This window comes from Typopeltis vanoorti, chromosome 2 (assembly GCF_054136105.1).
Source record: "Typopeltis vanoorti isolate ZY-2024b chromosome 2, IOZ_Tvanoo_1.0, whole genome shotgun sequence".
In the NCBI taxonomy this organism is placed as follows: domain Eukaryota; kingdom Metazoa; phylum Arthropoda; class Arachnida; order Uropygi; family Thelyphonidae; genus Typopeltis; species Typopeltis vanoorti.
This window is the reverse complement of record NC_143550.1, coordinates 36,771,976-36,789,347: the sequence shown is the minus strand read 5'-3', so window position 1 is coordinate 36,789,347 and position 17,372 is coordinate 36,771,976. Positions and strand designations below refer to the sequence as shown.

The following is a 17,372-nucleotide window of genomic DNA, read 5'->3' as shown; positions in this document are numbered from 1 at the left end:
AGAGGGGAAAATAGTTCCACTGCATAAAGGTGGTTCCAAGACTGCTGTAGTAAATTACCGACCGATTAGCATATCAGGAATCATTGTCAAGGTCTTAGAGAAAATAGTCAAGAGGAAAATACAAGATTGGATAGAAGAAAATGGGATACTGTATCGGGGACAGCATGGTTTTGTGAAGGGTAGGTCATGCCTCAGTAACTTGCTCACATATTATAACACAGTGACGGCTGAACTGGATAAGGGTAATGGGTTTACGGTGATTCTACTGGACCTTGCCAAGGCCTTTGACAGGATTCCACATGGAATTCTAATCAGTAAATTGCAGCATATGGGAATGGACATAGGGTTGGTGAGATGGATAGGAGGGTGGTTGACGGAGAGATATCAGAGAGTGGTTTACTCGGGAGTAGAGTCCACAAGACGGCCTGTGACTAGTGGTGTGCCACAAGGATCTGTTCTTGGACCACTGCTGTTTAATTTGTTCATAAATGATATAGGAAATGATCTGAGAGGAACAGTTCATTTGTTTGCGGATGATGCGAAGTTGGGTAGGGCAATAGTGAATGCAGATGACGTCAAAATTTTGCAGGATGATTTGGATAGATTGGAGGTCTGGGCTAAGGAGAATGGATGTCAGTTTAATGTGGCAAAATGTAAGGTTATGCATTTTGGGGTGAAAAGATTGGCGGCAGTTTACTGCATTGGTGGAACCGTGCTCCAGGAAATTGATGAGGCATGAGATTTAGGAGTGTTGGTAGATAAGGAATTGAAATTTAGGGGACACATTGCAAAAGTGACCAAAACAGCTCATCAAATCACTTGGTTGCTGAAGAATAAGATGACAAGCAGGTTATTGTTCCTCTGTATCGAGCCTTGATAAGACCCCATCTAGACTACTGTGCTCAGATTTGGTCACCTAGGTTTCTTCTTGATGGGGAGGAGGTGGAGAGGATCCAGAGGCGAGTGACCAAGATGATAGCAGGTCTGTGGAATGAACCGTATGAGAACAGGTTGAGGATTTGTGGGTTGCAAAAATTGGTTGATAGGCGGAGGAGGGGAGATATGATTGAGACATTCAAATTACTGAAGGGTTTCTATAAAATTAATTCAGAAGATATTTTTGAGTACAGGGCTGGTTGTGGGAGGACTAGGGGACATCCATGGAAACTGGGCAAAAGTGTGGTTAGTAAAGGTGTTAGAGCTGGGTTCTTTACTTTTAGAGTAGTGAATGAGTGGAATGCGCTCCCTGAGTCTGTGGTGGATGCTGTGACAGTGAATGAGTTTAAGGCGAGGTATGATAGATACTGTATGAATGTCAAATAGTTGTGATGAATATGATTTGGGGCCTCCCTCGATGAGTCCAATGACTCCCTGGAGTTGCCCGTAATAATAGTAATAGTAATAATAATAATCATGCGCCCTAACTGTATGTTATTTCTATTATTGTTTCAAACTACTGTACTGATGATGTCCTAAGATACTTAGGATGAAATATTTACAATTAAATAATTTTCACTGTGGTTAATACGTGTGTTTCTTTTAATTATGATCGCACCACAGGTTTCGTTATTTAAAAAAGTTTTAGTTTTGAGTAGAATAAAATTGAATATTGTATTGAAAAAAACAGTATATAAGAAAATTTTAAAATGAATCAAAGGTGAACTGTAGCATCAAATTTACAAATATTTAGAGGAAAAATGAAAGGGTTTGAAAACAATAACGAAACCATGAAATTCATTAGCAAACTCTGAAGAAAACATTGACTGATTCAGCCAGAGAAGCATGTGGTGAAGTTGCCTGGAAGGATTGAAAAATTAGAACTCCATGGTACACTCAGGAAGTTAAAGAGACAGTCAAGGAAAAGACATAAGTACAGTGGTACCTTGAGATACGAGTGCCCCAACATACGAGTTTTTTGAGATATGAACCGTCACTAGGTCGATTTTTTGCCTTGAGTTATGAGCCAGAATTTGAGATACGAGCCTGCTTCGGTGATGTCACAACCACAACTCTGCTCAGATTCCCGAGTCTTGCGCGTCGTTCAGACGTTTACCTCACCGCAGAAGCATTTCTGTTGTGTTGAGTTTTGATTTTGTGTTTTTTTTTTGTATGTACAGTTATTTAGCTAATTTTTTTCATATAACCATAAGTCCAAAGAAGGTGAGTGTAAAGAACAGTGGTGAGAAAAGGAAAAAGGTGATATCCATGGAATTAAAGTGTGAGGTAATAGAAAAATATGAGCAAGGTGTAAGAGTAATAGACTTGGCAATGCAGTACGATCCCACTACTTCTACAATATGTACTATTCTGAAGCAGAAGGACTCGATAAAGGCTATAACTCCAGCTAAGGGTGTAAAAATTATTTCAAAACTGCGCAACTCCGTCCATGAAAAGATGGACAACCCTGCTGATTTTTTGGTTGACAGGAAAGCAGCTCGCAGGAGACACTGTGACAGAGACTGTAATTTGTGAGAAGGCACGAGCCATTTACCAGATTTGCTGCAGCAGACCCCAGATACTTCAGCACAGGAGGCTTTAGAAGAGCAGTTCAAAGCCAGTCGTGGGTGGTTCAAAAATTTCAGAAAAAGGACCAGCATTCACTCCGTTGTCAGGCATGGTGAGGCAGCAAGCTCTGATTCTAAGACAGCTGAGGAATTTGTAAAAACCTTTGCTGAATTGATCGAAGCCAAAGGATACATTCCCCAACAAGTTTTCAACTGTGACGAGATAGGGCTCTTCTGGAAGAAGAAGATGCCAAGCAAAACTTACATAATGGCAGAAGAAAAGAAGATGCCAGGTCACAAGCCCATGAAGGATAGGTTGACCCTCGCGAGTGGCGACTGCAAGATCAAGCCGCTGCTCGTATACCACTCAGAAAACCCCAGAGCCTTAAAGACACATAAGGTTTTAAAAGAAAAACTGCAGGTTATGTGGAGGGCAAATCCAAAGGCGTGGGTCACCAGGCAGTTTTTTGTGCAGTAGGTCAACTTGGTCTTTGGTTCTGCTGTTAAGGAATACCTCCAGGTCAATGACTTGCCCTGCAAGCCTTTCTCGTCCTTGACAGTGCTCCTTCCCACCCACCAAACCTTGAGGACGACATCCTCGAGGAGTTCAGCTTTATAAAGGTTCTCTACTTTCCACCCAACACCACCCACTCTTATCCTACAGCCCATGGACCAACAGGTGATCTCCAATTTCAAGAAACTTTTTACCAAACACATGTTCCGACGCTGCTTTTAGGTTATGGAGAGCACAAACCTCACCCTTCAAGAGTTCTGGAAGGACCACTATAACATTGTCATATTCCTCAAAATTATTTATATGGCCTGGCAGGGTGTTACAAAAAGGACTTTGACATCTGCCTGGAAAAAGCTGTGGCTGAAAGGGACTTTAAAGGATTTAGACCTGAACAGGAAGTGCTGGAGGAGATTGTGTCCCTCGGAAAGGCCATGGGCCTCGAGGTGGATGAGGGAGATATCGAAGACCTTGTCGCCGCACATTCCGAGGAACTGATGATGGAGGAGTTGATGGAACTACACACGCAGCAACATACGGAGATTCTGCAGGAGATTGGTACAACCGAAGAGGGAGAGGAGGTTATCTCTTTAAGTGAGATAAAGAAAGTGTTGGCAATGTGGGAAAAAGTTTCAGACTTTATTGAAAAGAAACACCCTGAAAAAGTTGGAATTGTCATGCAGCGGCTCTATTTAATGACTTGCCTACCTCATTTCAGAAACATTCTAAAAGGGAGGAAGAAACAAAGCTCCTTGGACAGGTTTCTATTGAAACGCCCTGCGGATGACAGTGACGAAAGCATGGCAAAAAAGAAAAAAACTAGTGAAGAAGAAAATTAAGTTAAACAAAAGTGAAGTGAAAGAAAAAATTAATACCATACACTAATCGTCCCCGCCAACATCTGTTTATTTCTTTAGATTCTCTTTTACATGTATGTATGTATGTACAGTATTTGGTTTTATTTTGTTTGTATACGATATTTGTTCATTATAAATACATTATTATAAAAAAAAGGAGTGATTTTTTGGGGGCTGGTACGAATTAATCTCATTTTAATTAATTTCAATGGGGAAAATTGATTTGAGATACAAGCATTTTGACTTACGAGCTCGGTCATGGAATGAATGAAACTCATATCTAGGTACCACTGTATATTGAAGTTCTTGGCAAGTATGTCCACTTGTGCTCTGAGAAAATACAGAAAAAAACATAAGAAAGAGAAGAATTATGTAAAACTAGGTAAACAAAAGTCATGGGAAGACTTTAGTAAGAAATCAGAACCTAAATATCAGGAAGGTGGAAAATATTTTTGGGGCTATTGAAAAAGCTCAGATGTGGAGGAAAGAATACTGTAAAAGAAATCAAAGATAATAAATATGACACAAAAAGTGATGATAAAGATATTCTAAATGTCTGGAGTGATTGATTACTTTGAAAGATTCCTAAATGAAATAAGCAGTGACACTCAGTAGGAATACAATCAGGAATATATATATCAGTAAAGTAGAGAAAGCCAGCAAAAACCTACTATTCAAATGATATTCAATCAGAAATGCTGAAATATGGAGGAGGTATAAAAGTTGTACAGTGGCTACACCACCACTGTATTTAGAAATTTAGAAAGCCTGATCAGAGGGATCAAATTCCAGATGATCGGATGATAGCTGTCATAATACCCGTCTTTAAAAGGGAAATAAAGCTGAATATAAGAATTACAATGAAATTTCTCTGCTCAGTATTTCTGGTTAGATTTACACAAGTATACTTGAGCAAAGGTTAAGAAAAATTGTAGAAAGGAAGCTTGGAGAAAAACAAGCTGTGTCAGGCAAAATAGTGGTTGTCAGGATTAGATTTTCACTTTAAGATAAACAGTTCAGAAATCATGGGAATATAATGATCTGCATTTAAGTTTTGCAGATCTAGAAAAGGCATATGACAAGGTGCCGAGGGAAAGCTTTTAAAGATGCTACAGTAATTATATTGCCCAATATGGTGTTTTATGAGAAAAGGAGGCACGTTATCTATACTCAGTCTTCTATACAGATCACATCACGATGGAAGGTGACATTAAACCTATATCAAAATTAGAGATGTTAATCTCAACTGTTTACTTTATACTCCTAAATACCAGTACAAGGTTCTGCAGGATTCCCCAACTAAATTAAATAATTGCTGTAATAAATTTAGTATGAAAATCAGAAATAAAAAAACAAAACAAGTGAAAATAGGCAGACACATCAAAAACATGAACTGCATCCTAAATGGAAAATCTGTGGAACAAGTAAAACACTTCAGCTATTTAGGCACAATTTTTAGTGAAGATGCAAATAAATATGGAAATAGACAAGAGGATTAGCAAAGCTGTTATGGTAGGAAGTCAATTGAATAAATTTATGTGGTATTAGAGAGAAATTATTATTAAGAGAGAGACCTCCAGGGAGTCAGGGACTCATCAAGGGAAGCCACATACTACACACACCAGCTATCATACTTGTTCTTGAATTCATTTGCACTGCTTACACACACACACAACATCCAATGGCAATCCATTCCAATAATGCAATACTCAGAGAAAAATCTAGCCCTCGCCTCCCTTTTGAGCAACATTCATTCTCAGCTTCCAATGATGCCCTGTTTGATAATGCCTGCAGTCTGCAAATTCTCAGTTGTTTTCATAATCAATATTCCACAATCCTGATATCATTTTTAATGACATCCTTATCTTTATACGTGAAACTTCATTTCAGCATTGCAATTATATTTGGAGTTGTATTTGTAATCTTTGCAACATGCCCCTCCCCCCCTGAACTTGAACTTGCTATCTACTAACAATCCCAGATCCCTAGCCTAATCAGTTTCTTTTAGCATAATCCCACCAGTATAATACGGCATTCGATATCTAATCACACTAAAGTGAATGACTTTACATTTATTGACATTGAACTGATATCCATTTTCTTGTGTCCACAATTCCAGCCTATTCAAATCATTCTGCAAGTACTGCATATCAGCAGTATTCCTTATTACCCTACCAGTCTTTGAATCATCAGCAAATAGCTTGCTTGTCAAATCCTTCCCAATGTCATTAATCTACGGATTGAATAACAGTGGACCAAGAACTGATCCTTGTGGTACATCACTGGTAACCTTAAATCTTACAGACTGACATCCCATATACCACTTTTTTGATATCTATCAGTCAGCTATCTTCTTATTCTGCTAATATATTATGATCAAAACCATATTCTCCAATTTTTTCAACAGTATTCCATGCTGTGTTCTGTCAAAAGCCTTAGCAAAATCCAACAATATCATGATGTATCCATTCCCCTTGTTTAGGTCAATGGTAACATTATTATAGAATGTGAACAAGATGCTAAAATATGACCTTCCCTTAGTAAACCCATTCTGTTCATTGCAAAGTAGAGATTCACTGTCAACCTATTTCTGAATGTGAGCCCTTACCAATTTTTCTAATATCTTCACCACTCTTGTGCAATGGGATTAACATACAACAGGGTTTTTTTCTCCAGGAAACTCGGGTTTTTCATCAGACATACAGACAAATCAGCCTTCAGAACACACACAATTTAAAGACAAAAAATACTGTTGTTGGTGATGGGCGATAGATGGCGTTGATAATAGTAGTGTCGTAGTTGGAGAATTAAGTAGTAGTGGAGAAGAAGGTGAGATATAGAGGCCACACAAAATAGAGTAGTGTACCCTCTCACTATGAGTTCTTGGATTTCCTGAAGGTGTCACATAATAATACATTCTTTCCACTCCTCCAGAATCTCTGTTCTGAGACTCAAATTATATTGTTTGGTAAAAGGAGTAGCCAGTTCAGCTGAACACTCTTTACCACCCATGCTGATAACCAACAGTCCCTATTGCTGAATTTTTATTCAGCTTGTGCAACAGCTCTAATACCTCCTCTTCATATACCTGAGTTTCTTCATCCAGTGAAGAGGTAGCAGTGAACTCAATGCTTCATGCACCAGCTTGATAGCTTTCAGCAAAATGGGCACTCATTAACTAAACAATCTCTTCTGCATCTGTCACCCTCACCATCTGCATTCAATTAAGTTATTCTTTCATGTTCATTCTTTCTTTTACTTGCAGCATATTGATAGAATTCTTGTGAGTTGTCTTAAGCTTGCAGAGCCAGTTTTTTTTTTTTTTTTTTCATACTCAGACTTAGCTTTCTGTACAACAGTTGCGATTCTTCTGGCCTGCTGCTTATAATTTTCATGATGGACATCATCCTCATGCACGCTGTATTCCTTCCACATCATTCTTTTCTTACGAATCTCTTGCTTAATAAGTTTTCACATCCATTTGACTCCTACACTATTTATTCTTCAAACCCTCAGGACACATTCTGATATTGCATCATTTAAGTATTTTTTAAATACTTCCCATGGACTGTCAATATTCTTCCCATCCAGAAACTGATACCATTGCACTGAACTCAGTATATTCCTCAGTTGGTCATAATTTCCTGCTTTATAGTTCAGCATGTAACCTTTCTTGAATTGAACATTCATAAACTTAGCTACTTCCCAAGTGAGTACTACATGACATTGTCATCCACCAGAAACAGAATTTTTATATCTTTAACTGAAGCTCCCTCTGAAACTATAATCAAATCGAAGACTCTTTGATCTCAAGTTCATTCTGTCACATGCTGCTTGAGAAATTTGTCTTGCAACAGCTCAATAAATTCAGTTTCATTCTTCTCATGAGATTTTACTGCTACCAGTCAATGTTTGGATAATTAAAGTCTATTTGGTGATGCATTTTTCATTACTTGCAACGATACACCAGGTCTGTAACAAATTAGTTAAAATATATAAGCTGTGTTCAAGACAGAGTTCACACGAATTTTAACTTATGGATCTGAGAGCCGGGTTAGAAACAGAACACTTCATCAAATATTGGAGGCTATGGATATTAGAATTTGGAGGAAGATTAGGGGAGTGAACAGATAATACAGTAGCAGTATTATATTGAAAATGAGGATATTAGGAAAGAATTTGATATTTAGCAAAGCTTATCTGAGGTCGTATGGTCACTTAAACAGAATGGGAGAGGAAATGTTAGAAAACAAAGTTTTGGCCAGAATGGCAGGAAAAAGCCATATATGGGGAAAAATTGTAATAGGAAATTATTAACTATCTAACTTTTTCATGTAGTATTATGATAATATCCTGTATTCACTCCCTCCCCCCACAAGGGAATTTTGCTAGCAATTTTGAAAAATCTTGTGTGAAAGATAAATTCTACTTAGAAAAGGAATATAACTCATGAAAGGGATTTCATAGGACACATATTGTTCATAAGTTGTGATCATCCAGTATTATGTCCAGTCCAGAATTTGTTCAGATTCATGTGCATTTTGTGGACTAACATGATAGCCTATTGTTATTGCTTTCTATCATTGCTAATTTCTGATTTGTTTCTGCATGGGAAGAGTGATCACATTTTTTTTACTCTTTTTTTTTTTTTTTTTTTGGTGTTTACAGTGTAAAATGTAATAGCCTTTTTTTTTGTCAAAATTCATTAAATGAAAAGCTATAAAAATTAAAATGATTGTAACATTAGTAATTTATGTTGTATTTTTAAATTGAATTATCGTGGACTAATTTCCCTCAGAAATAGTTCAAGCCTCATAGGCTTGAACTATTTCTGAGGGAAATTCCTCTTTTTCAAGCCTCATAGGCTCTTTATTTCAATAATTATTTTTTTGCTTTCTATACAGTCTCCAAGTATCATTATTTTAAACATAATGGTGCATATGTGTTTATTTATTTATTTATTATTATTATTTTATTTTTTTGAAAAAAGATCTCAAATGCAGTTAAATCAGTCAACAACATCATTCCATCCACAACCACTTCAGCAAGCTATCTTTCCTACTGTGACTGTTCCGGTGACGATTAACCAAATTCCATCTGCATTAGCAACAGTTGTAACAACTTGTCCTACTACTTCTGTTGCATCGAGTGCAACCTGTAATCCCATAGATTCCAAAACACTGCAGCGTCAGTTGCTCCAGCACCATTTACAGTTAAAAGTATTACAGCATCAACAACAACAACAGCAGCAGCAACAGCAAGGTAAGATTAAGTACAGAAATCCTTCAAAAATATCTTAATGAGAAAGTAAAAATATAAGAATTGGTTCACATTTCAATATATTTCACATAAATTCAGTTTACTGGATATAAAAGGCTGCAGAATTTTTAGCATGCTAGTGTCATAAAATTAAAATTAGGGATAAATTAATCTAAAAAAACAAGCATAACTTATTTTAATGATATTACGACATGAAACAAACTAAATTATAAAAAAGAGGTTTATTAACTAGCTTATATTTCACTGGATTATAAACCAGCATCTTCAGAGCATAAAAAACATGTTACACTTCACTTGCAACAATGAGTAAGTGAAACAATTCAATTTGTAATGAATAATCCTAATTTGGCACCCTCTAATGTAAAAAATAAATATCATAGCTATGTAGAAGTCGATCTTAAGATAAATCTCCCAAATGTTTGGCAAATTAATGCAACCATACTTGTTCAGGTTAGGAGAATGCTTCATAGTCAATGGCTGATTCTAAAAATAATCTTTGTAGAGATGTTGGAAGTTTTTTCACTTGGTTATACTATAAATTAAAGATGCCAAGAAATTATATTCTGGGTTTCATCCTTTATCCAAGTGTGAGCAAACAAAGTTTGCACGTGAAGTAATTTCACAACTGGGCTACTACTTGTATATAGAGGCTAATGACTTCACATCAATTGCTTTGGTATTCCATAATGCAATGCACATATCCTTATAGACATGTATAATGTTTGTAAGGATATGTGCTATGCATTATGGGAAGGGCCATTACCCAAACTGGTTTTGACATTGAGATCTCATCAGTGGGAGCCAGACCTGGAAATGATACCAAGGTTGAAGTAACGCAGAAGTCATATTTCCATTTACAAGTAGTCAAGGCAATTGATGTGAAGTCATATAGGCCTTTATATACAAGAAGCCCATTTGTGAAATTACTTCATGCACAAGTTTTGTTTGCTTATACCTGAATAAAGGATGAAACCAAGAATATAATTTCTTGGCATTTTTAATTTATAATCTTTGTACATGGAATCCCTGTACAGGGATTAATTTCACATAAGCCAAACATCAAAGTGGCAGTTAATGCACAGCCTGTACCAATATAATGAACATGTATGGCCTTTGCTCATAGTCCTGGAAGGGAACACTAACAGATATGCAACATCTCTGTATAATGCAATACTTCATACAATACAGCAGTTTTATAGAACACATCTGTGTTTTATCATAGTCACAATATTCAACTAGCAGAACCTATTTTGGGTTGAACCTCAAATGTTAGGTATAAGCTAGACCAGCATTTCCCAAATGGTGGGCCATGACCCAGTACTGGGTCATGAAAGCTAAAGGCCGGGTCGCCTAAAAAAACTCAAAAACCTAGGTGTTTTATTTTGGGGTTTTCTTTTTTTCACGAAACTCTAAAATACAAATAAATAGCACTTAATCAGGACTAATAAATAAATAATTTAATTAATAGAGGCAAAAAATGCGCTCCATCCATGTCACCATTTCAAAGTCTCTTTGTTCGCGGTAACTAATGACGAGGCTGCATGGTGGCAACCGTGCCACCAGCCTTATCGTTTGGCAGCCTGGCATTTGTTTTACTTGCCCACCACTTACTCACTCTGCTTGTTCAGTTTGAGTTAAGCATCAAGAGAGAGTGTATTTTTTTGATATTTACTGATTATGTGTACCTTGCCCGGTGGATTCAAGATTATAATAGAATTGCCGGATTCAGATATTGAATCAATTGAACTGTCGTGTGATACGGCATTCAGACAACTTCAACACAATACCGCTGATGGATTTTTGGTTGTCTTGCTGTCAGGAGTACCCAGTTTTAGCAGAAAAAGCGATAAAATTTCTAATGCCTTTTGTCACAACCTATAAGTGTGAAACAGGCTTTTCAACACTGATTTTTCTTAAAATTAATACAGAAACTGATTGAAAGTCGAACCAGATTTAAGAATAAAGTTGTCATCTTTTCCTCCAAACCTCCATGCTGTTGTTTGTTTTTAGTTAACAAACAACGGCATCACACTTCTCATTAATAAATTACTTGGCTTTAGTTTAATTTCTTTATATTTTTGTATAAGTAAATGCTTCTTTATAATAATAATAATAAATGAAAACTCTATGAACATTCAAATCTGTAACCAGGCCAGGAAAAAAAAGTTTGGGAAACCTTGAGCTAGACCATTACATTCGAGAATAATGCATATGTTGAGGGAAGAAAATTCTCTTGAATCACTCACAGTCAAACTGGTGGAGAGTATGTCAGAAAGGTTTCTGTCAACAGTGTTTATCCCTGTCAGTACTCAAATATTGTCAGGTTTTATATTTTATTTTTGTACAGTATTTCTGATTACAAGTTTTTAATGACACCTTTGACATAGTAATGATTATTAGAAACATATATCCACAGAAATAAATAATAGTACGTTTATTATTGCAAAATATTTCAGCCTGAAATTAATAATCCATTATAGGTGCATCAGCATGATCACAAGGTGAAGTTAGAACAACATAGCTTCACCTAGCAGTTGTTCTAGCCTTCACCTTGTGATCATGCTGATGCACTGATGATGGTTTGTTAATTACAGGTCAAAATATTTGCAATAATAAACTTATTCTTTCTTGGTGAATATGTGTTTCTAATAATCACTTCTAACATCAATCCACCTAGCTTTTGGTCTTCCTTGGATCTTTTTCCTGGCATTCTGACATCAAACACTTGTTTTGTTTAAGTAACTATATGACTTAGTATTCCGAGTTCCTTCCTGATATCTTCAATTTTTAATATGATTTTGCCATTCATTCTATCTGTTCACTCATATTTTTTCTCAGAACTCTCATCTTTGGTGTCCATTTTAATCAGCTATTTTTAATTCAGCTCTCATATCCATAAGCTAAAATTTGTGTTTTGACTAATGTTCCTCTTATTCCATATTTAATTTGCCATCTTTACTACATATTGTATCTAATTAGTTGAAATGTTTTAATTGTTCTTTTATATATATACTCTCCATATTCAGGATACCACTAAAATTTCATTAGGACTGCCTCTTTTTGTTACTGATTTTCATATAGTGACAAGAAGTTTGCCAACTCTACTATAGAGCTTGCCTTAAATTATATAAAATTTCACTGCTAAAGGTGTATTATATATTCAGATTCACTGAATATATTCTGGAGCTCCCTACAGATTTATTGTGTGTAGTGAGCTGCAGAAACATTGGACTCTCTTGCATTCAACATGTCCTGTCTCTCTCAGTTATGAAAGCTACTTTCAGTTATGAAAGTACATGCAAACACTGCCCCTGTGCAAACATGTTAAACAAAATCCAGACCTTGCAAATCAGATAAAATTACCTTGATTACCTTGAACATGCATTTCTGTTGGATCCCAAGCCACTTTGTGATTAAGGGAAATAAGGTTGTAGATATTGCAATCATCATTTCACTATCTGCCTTCCCACTACACCGATTTCAGGTAAATCATATGCTAAAATTTTATCCCGGTGGCAGTCATTATGGAATCTGATTCTGACGTCCTCATTTGGCCTGAATCAAGTTTGTTCCCAGTTTCTCTGAGAATACAATTTTTCTTTTTCTCTCTCAAGCATACTTGCATGAATATTATCTGTGACAATTGGCAGAAAATTCCTTTAATTCTCACAAACAATTTTATTTCATCGTTTTGTAGATGGGTATACTACGAGAGCTCTAACTCCAATGATCCAGAATTCGACCTACGTACAAGGCTTACTGAATTGAATGGGAAGCCACTATGAACTTTTATACCTCCATATTTCAACATTTCTAGTCAGATATCATCAAATTCAACTGCCTTTCCACATTTGAGGTTTTTGATGGCATTTTTTATTTCAAGAATAGACAAATGTATACCCAATGTATTCCTCTTGAATATTTTTTTTACCACTGTTCTGTCACTGTTCTTGTTTCATTTTGCAATGCTTCAAACTACTTACTTCAGACATATGTAATATCTTCAATTATCATGTCACCTTTATCATGTTTGATTTCTTATATATATGTGTGTGTGTTAATTTTACACATAAAATTTTCTACTAATAAAGTTGTAACTGACATGACATATAAGCTATGCAAAAATGCGACTGTCTGATGCAAAAGTTGAATACATATGGTAATGCTAGTTCCCACTTGTGGTTTACATACATGCAAACACTGCCCCTGTGCAAACGTGTTAAACAAAATCCAGAACTTGCAAATCAGATAAAATTGTAAAATTACCTTGAGCACCTTAATGGACCTGTGATTTCAGTAGGGATTTCTCCATGACTGCAGGTCATTCGTAAAGAGTCCAGCTATTATGTCTTGTGCCTTTCTTCTCAATTTTCTTCTGACTTTCTTAATCATTGGGTCTTCCCACCTTAAGGCTAGTCTTCCAGGTTTCCTTTTGGTATCTCTCGGATACCATACTCTGACTGTCCATTTGTTGTCTCTCATTCTAGCGAGATGTCCTGCCCATTTTCTTTTGTTGTTGTAGATTGTTTTTATTACATCTTTGAGTCCAGACTTCTTTCCTGATTTCTGTGTGTCTATGTGGTCTATTTTATTTACATTGCACATTCTTCTATTGCAGATTGAATTGTTATTAAGCTTTGTTCTTCTTTTAAAGTTGTGTTCCATGTTTCACTGCCATAAGTTAATGATGGTAAGATGTGACTATTGAAAAGATGGGCTCTTATTTCTATTCTATATCTATGTTTTAGTTGGTAATTGTTGATTTTATTTTGTTGAAGGCTATCCAAGCAGCTCTTTTCTTCTTGCTATTTCATTTGATATGACATTATTCATTTTTATGGACTGGTCGAGGTAGATGTAATGTTCAACTTTTTCAATGGTGTGGGATTCTAGAGTGATTGCATAATCTTTACAGCATTTGTTTTTCATCCATCTTGTTTGTCCGGATGTATTTCCAATCCAATTTTTTGGCAGTTTTGGTTTATGTTATTCAGCATTGATTCTAAGAGTTTGGGTGAGTGAGATATTAATACCACATCATCAGTGAATAATAGGATATTTCACCATCAGTGTTTATTCCACCTTTCATGGCAGTTTTTTGAATGATGCTGTCCAGGGTAAATATGAAGAGATTAGGTGATGAGACATCGCCCTGATGTGTACTCCTCTATTTAAGTTAATTTTAATCAGGCAATTGAAAAGGGTGATATTTGTTGTGCCTTTTTTGTAGATATCTTTTATGAATTGGATGTATGCTTTTTCTACGCCTTGTTCTATTAAAGTTTGGAATACTGCGTTATATTCAACAGTGTCAAATGCCTTTTTAAAATCTATAAAAAGAAGACAAAGTGGAATCTGGTATTCTCTGCATCTTTCTGTTAGCTGAGTAATAATTTGAATGTGATCTATTGTCGAAAAGCCTTTTTTGAAACCGGCCTATTCATTGCAGCTATTTTCGTTGATAGAAGTTTGTATTCTGTTTAGGATGACTCTGGCAAATATTTTATGTGTGTGTGCTAATAGACAGATGGGTCTGTAGTTACTGATGTCGTCTTTATTACCTTTTTTATGCAGAATTATGGTCTTTGATGTTTTCCATTCGGTAGGTACTTTCCCTCATTGTATATATCAGGTAAATCTTTCTGCTAGAGCTTTAAAGAGTACTTGTCTACCTATTTTTAATTCATCAGATTTTATACCGTCAATTCCTGGTGATCGGTCATTTTTCATATGGTGGATAGCCATTTTGTTTCCTCAGGTAGGACAGATGGTATTTCCAAATTTTCTTCTTGTACTGGAGCCGTGATTACTTTAGATCAGGCGTGGCCAACTTCATTCTATACGAGGGCCAATATATGATGGGTGGTAGAGTAATGGGCCGCACACTTTTAGACAGAACTTAAATAAAAATAAACTCTTCATTTTTTTCAAGGCAATAGTTATATGTTTTGAATTACTATATTTGTTAAATCATTTTACTACTGGGAGAACAATATAAAATACTTGATTGATTTAAATATAAGTTGTTACATTAAATTTAATTACATATTTCTGTTTTTTTTTTACATGTAACACAACTTAATGAGAACACTGTGGCCGTTCATGTATGGCAACAAGTTCATCAAAGTTGATTTTCAACGATGATGGCGATATTCGTAACAAATCCTGAAGGTAGTCATCAGTCAGTCGGATTCTTTGTGATGATTTAACCTCCCTCATAGTTGAGAAAGTGCATTCATATATGCATGTGCTTCCAAACATAGATGCAATTCTCAAGCTGAAATCACTCAATGCAGAATATTTTTCCTTTGGTACCAGTTTCCAAAAGTCAATGTCTATCTCCACCCTTGACTGGAAAAAGGGGTCACTTTGAAGGTCAGACAGCTCCAATTGAATAGTGTCGTGATGCTCTGAAATGTCGCATTTCATTGGGTTGTTAAGTAATGTCAGCTGTGGCCGCATGTCACTGAAGTCAGTAAATCACTTACCGAATTGCTCCAAAAGTTGGTCTAACATTGGCACAGAAAACTTTAAGTCAATGTCATGGCTCTCCTATATCAACTCCCTGCAGGAAGGGAAATGTACCAAGTTTCCTCTACTAGGGTGAATTTAAAAACCTTCAGTCGACTTATGAACCCATCTAGGTGTCCAACTAAATCTGAGATTGTTTGGTTACGTCCCTGTAACTTCACGTTGAGTTCATTCATGTGGTGTGTGATGTCTGTTAGAAAGGAGAGTAAGAACAATGACACAGTTAACTGTGAAACTGAGTCTCTGAAACTGATCACTGTAACGAGAGCAGAGCAAGTGACTTTCAATGATGCGTTATTCTGGAGCGCATAAAAATCTACCACCACCACCACTACTACAACTCGCACAGAGAAGCAGTAGATTTTATAAATTGAGTAATCTTTTTAAAGCAATTTTGATTCCGTGTCGAGAATATAAATTGTTTCCGTCATCAGAAATAATGAATATAACTAGTATATCAATCAGAAAATCTGCAGTCGAAACTAATAGTTAAATCGATAATACATATAATGTAATTTAGTTTTTATCCTGCTGCGGGCTGCACAAAATCACATTATGGGCTGCCTGCCGGACTGCTGTTGGCCACCTATGCTTTAGATGAGTAAAGGTTCTCATAAAATGATTTTACTGTTTTTTCCATTTCACCTCTGTTTGTGTGTCTGTTTCCTTGATTGTCTATGAAGGCTGATGATAGTGGTTGCTTTAGATTTATTTCTTTTTCTATTTTTTTTAGGCTACTGCAGATCCTAGCTGCTTCTGCCAATTTAGTCGTCTTTGATATTCTGCCTCAGTTGTTTACAGATAATTTTATATTCTAAATGGTCTTTTCCTATATCTTTCAGTATTCTTCTTTTCTTCAGTAGTTCTATCATTCTTGCTGATAGGCATTGCCTGGTCTTAGGAGGAAGTACATAGGAGGTTCTTTCTTTGCAGTTCATTAACTGATTATTAAAGTTTGTTAAATCTTTGTCGCTGTCATTTTTTAATTTCCAGTCGGTTTTTCCACATTTTTTCTAAATTCTTCTAGGTTTATCTGTTTTGAACGTTTTTTATGGTTAGACTGTACCTGTATGTGTTCTTCATTTTTTTCTATGTATTTTAAGAGTGGCTCTTATTGGATGGTGGTCTGACTGAATGTTGCAGTAGGTTTTCCCAATGACCTAGACATTTTTTATTATTTTTTTGCAATCTGTTAGAATGAAATCAATTTCATTTCTCATCTCTTCATTTGAAGATTGCCAAGTCCATCTTTTTTCCAGTTCTCTTTTTAAAAAAACTATTCATAATGTACAGCCTTTCTGCTTCTACAAATTCTGTCAGGAGTTCACCTTGTTCATTTCTTTCCCGTTTCCCCCACTGTCCTATGTATTTTTTTTTTTCAATAAATCCTGTTCCAATCTTTACATTGAAATCCCCACACACTATTGTGTATGTTGTTTTTTTTTCTGTAATGTTTCTCATAGGCATTCATAAAAGATTTCTATTTCTTCTTTGTCAGCTATTGAGGTGGGTGCATAGGCTACCATTATTTTTATTGTTACTGATTCTCCTATTTTTAATTTTAGTGTTCCTAGTCTTTCAGAATAGATTATGCAAGAAATAACATTTTTAATTAGCTTTTCATTTATGATGAAGCCAACTCCTCCAGCCCTTGTATCTTTATCTGAAGCTCCCAGGCAAATCTGGTTG

General features: G+C 35.9%; 1 protein-coding gene across 8 annotated transcripts in view; it reads left to right on the top strand.

Annotated features, from left to right (window-relative positions):
* Positions 1-17,372, top strand: part of LOC150108925 (myocardin-like) — a 456,675-nt gene that overhangs the window by 398,556 nt on the left and 40,747 nt on the right. For all 8 annotated transcript variants that reach the window (XM_090411030.1, XM_090410986.1, XM_090411004.1 and 5 more), the window contains one exon: positions 8,863-9,134. In XM_090411030.1, the coding sequence (XP_090267156.1) occupies positions 8,863-9,134 (272 nt within the window). The remainder of the gene's footprint in view (positions 1-8,862; positions 9,135-17,372) is intronic.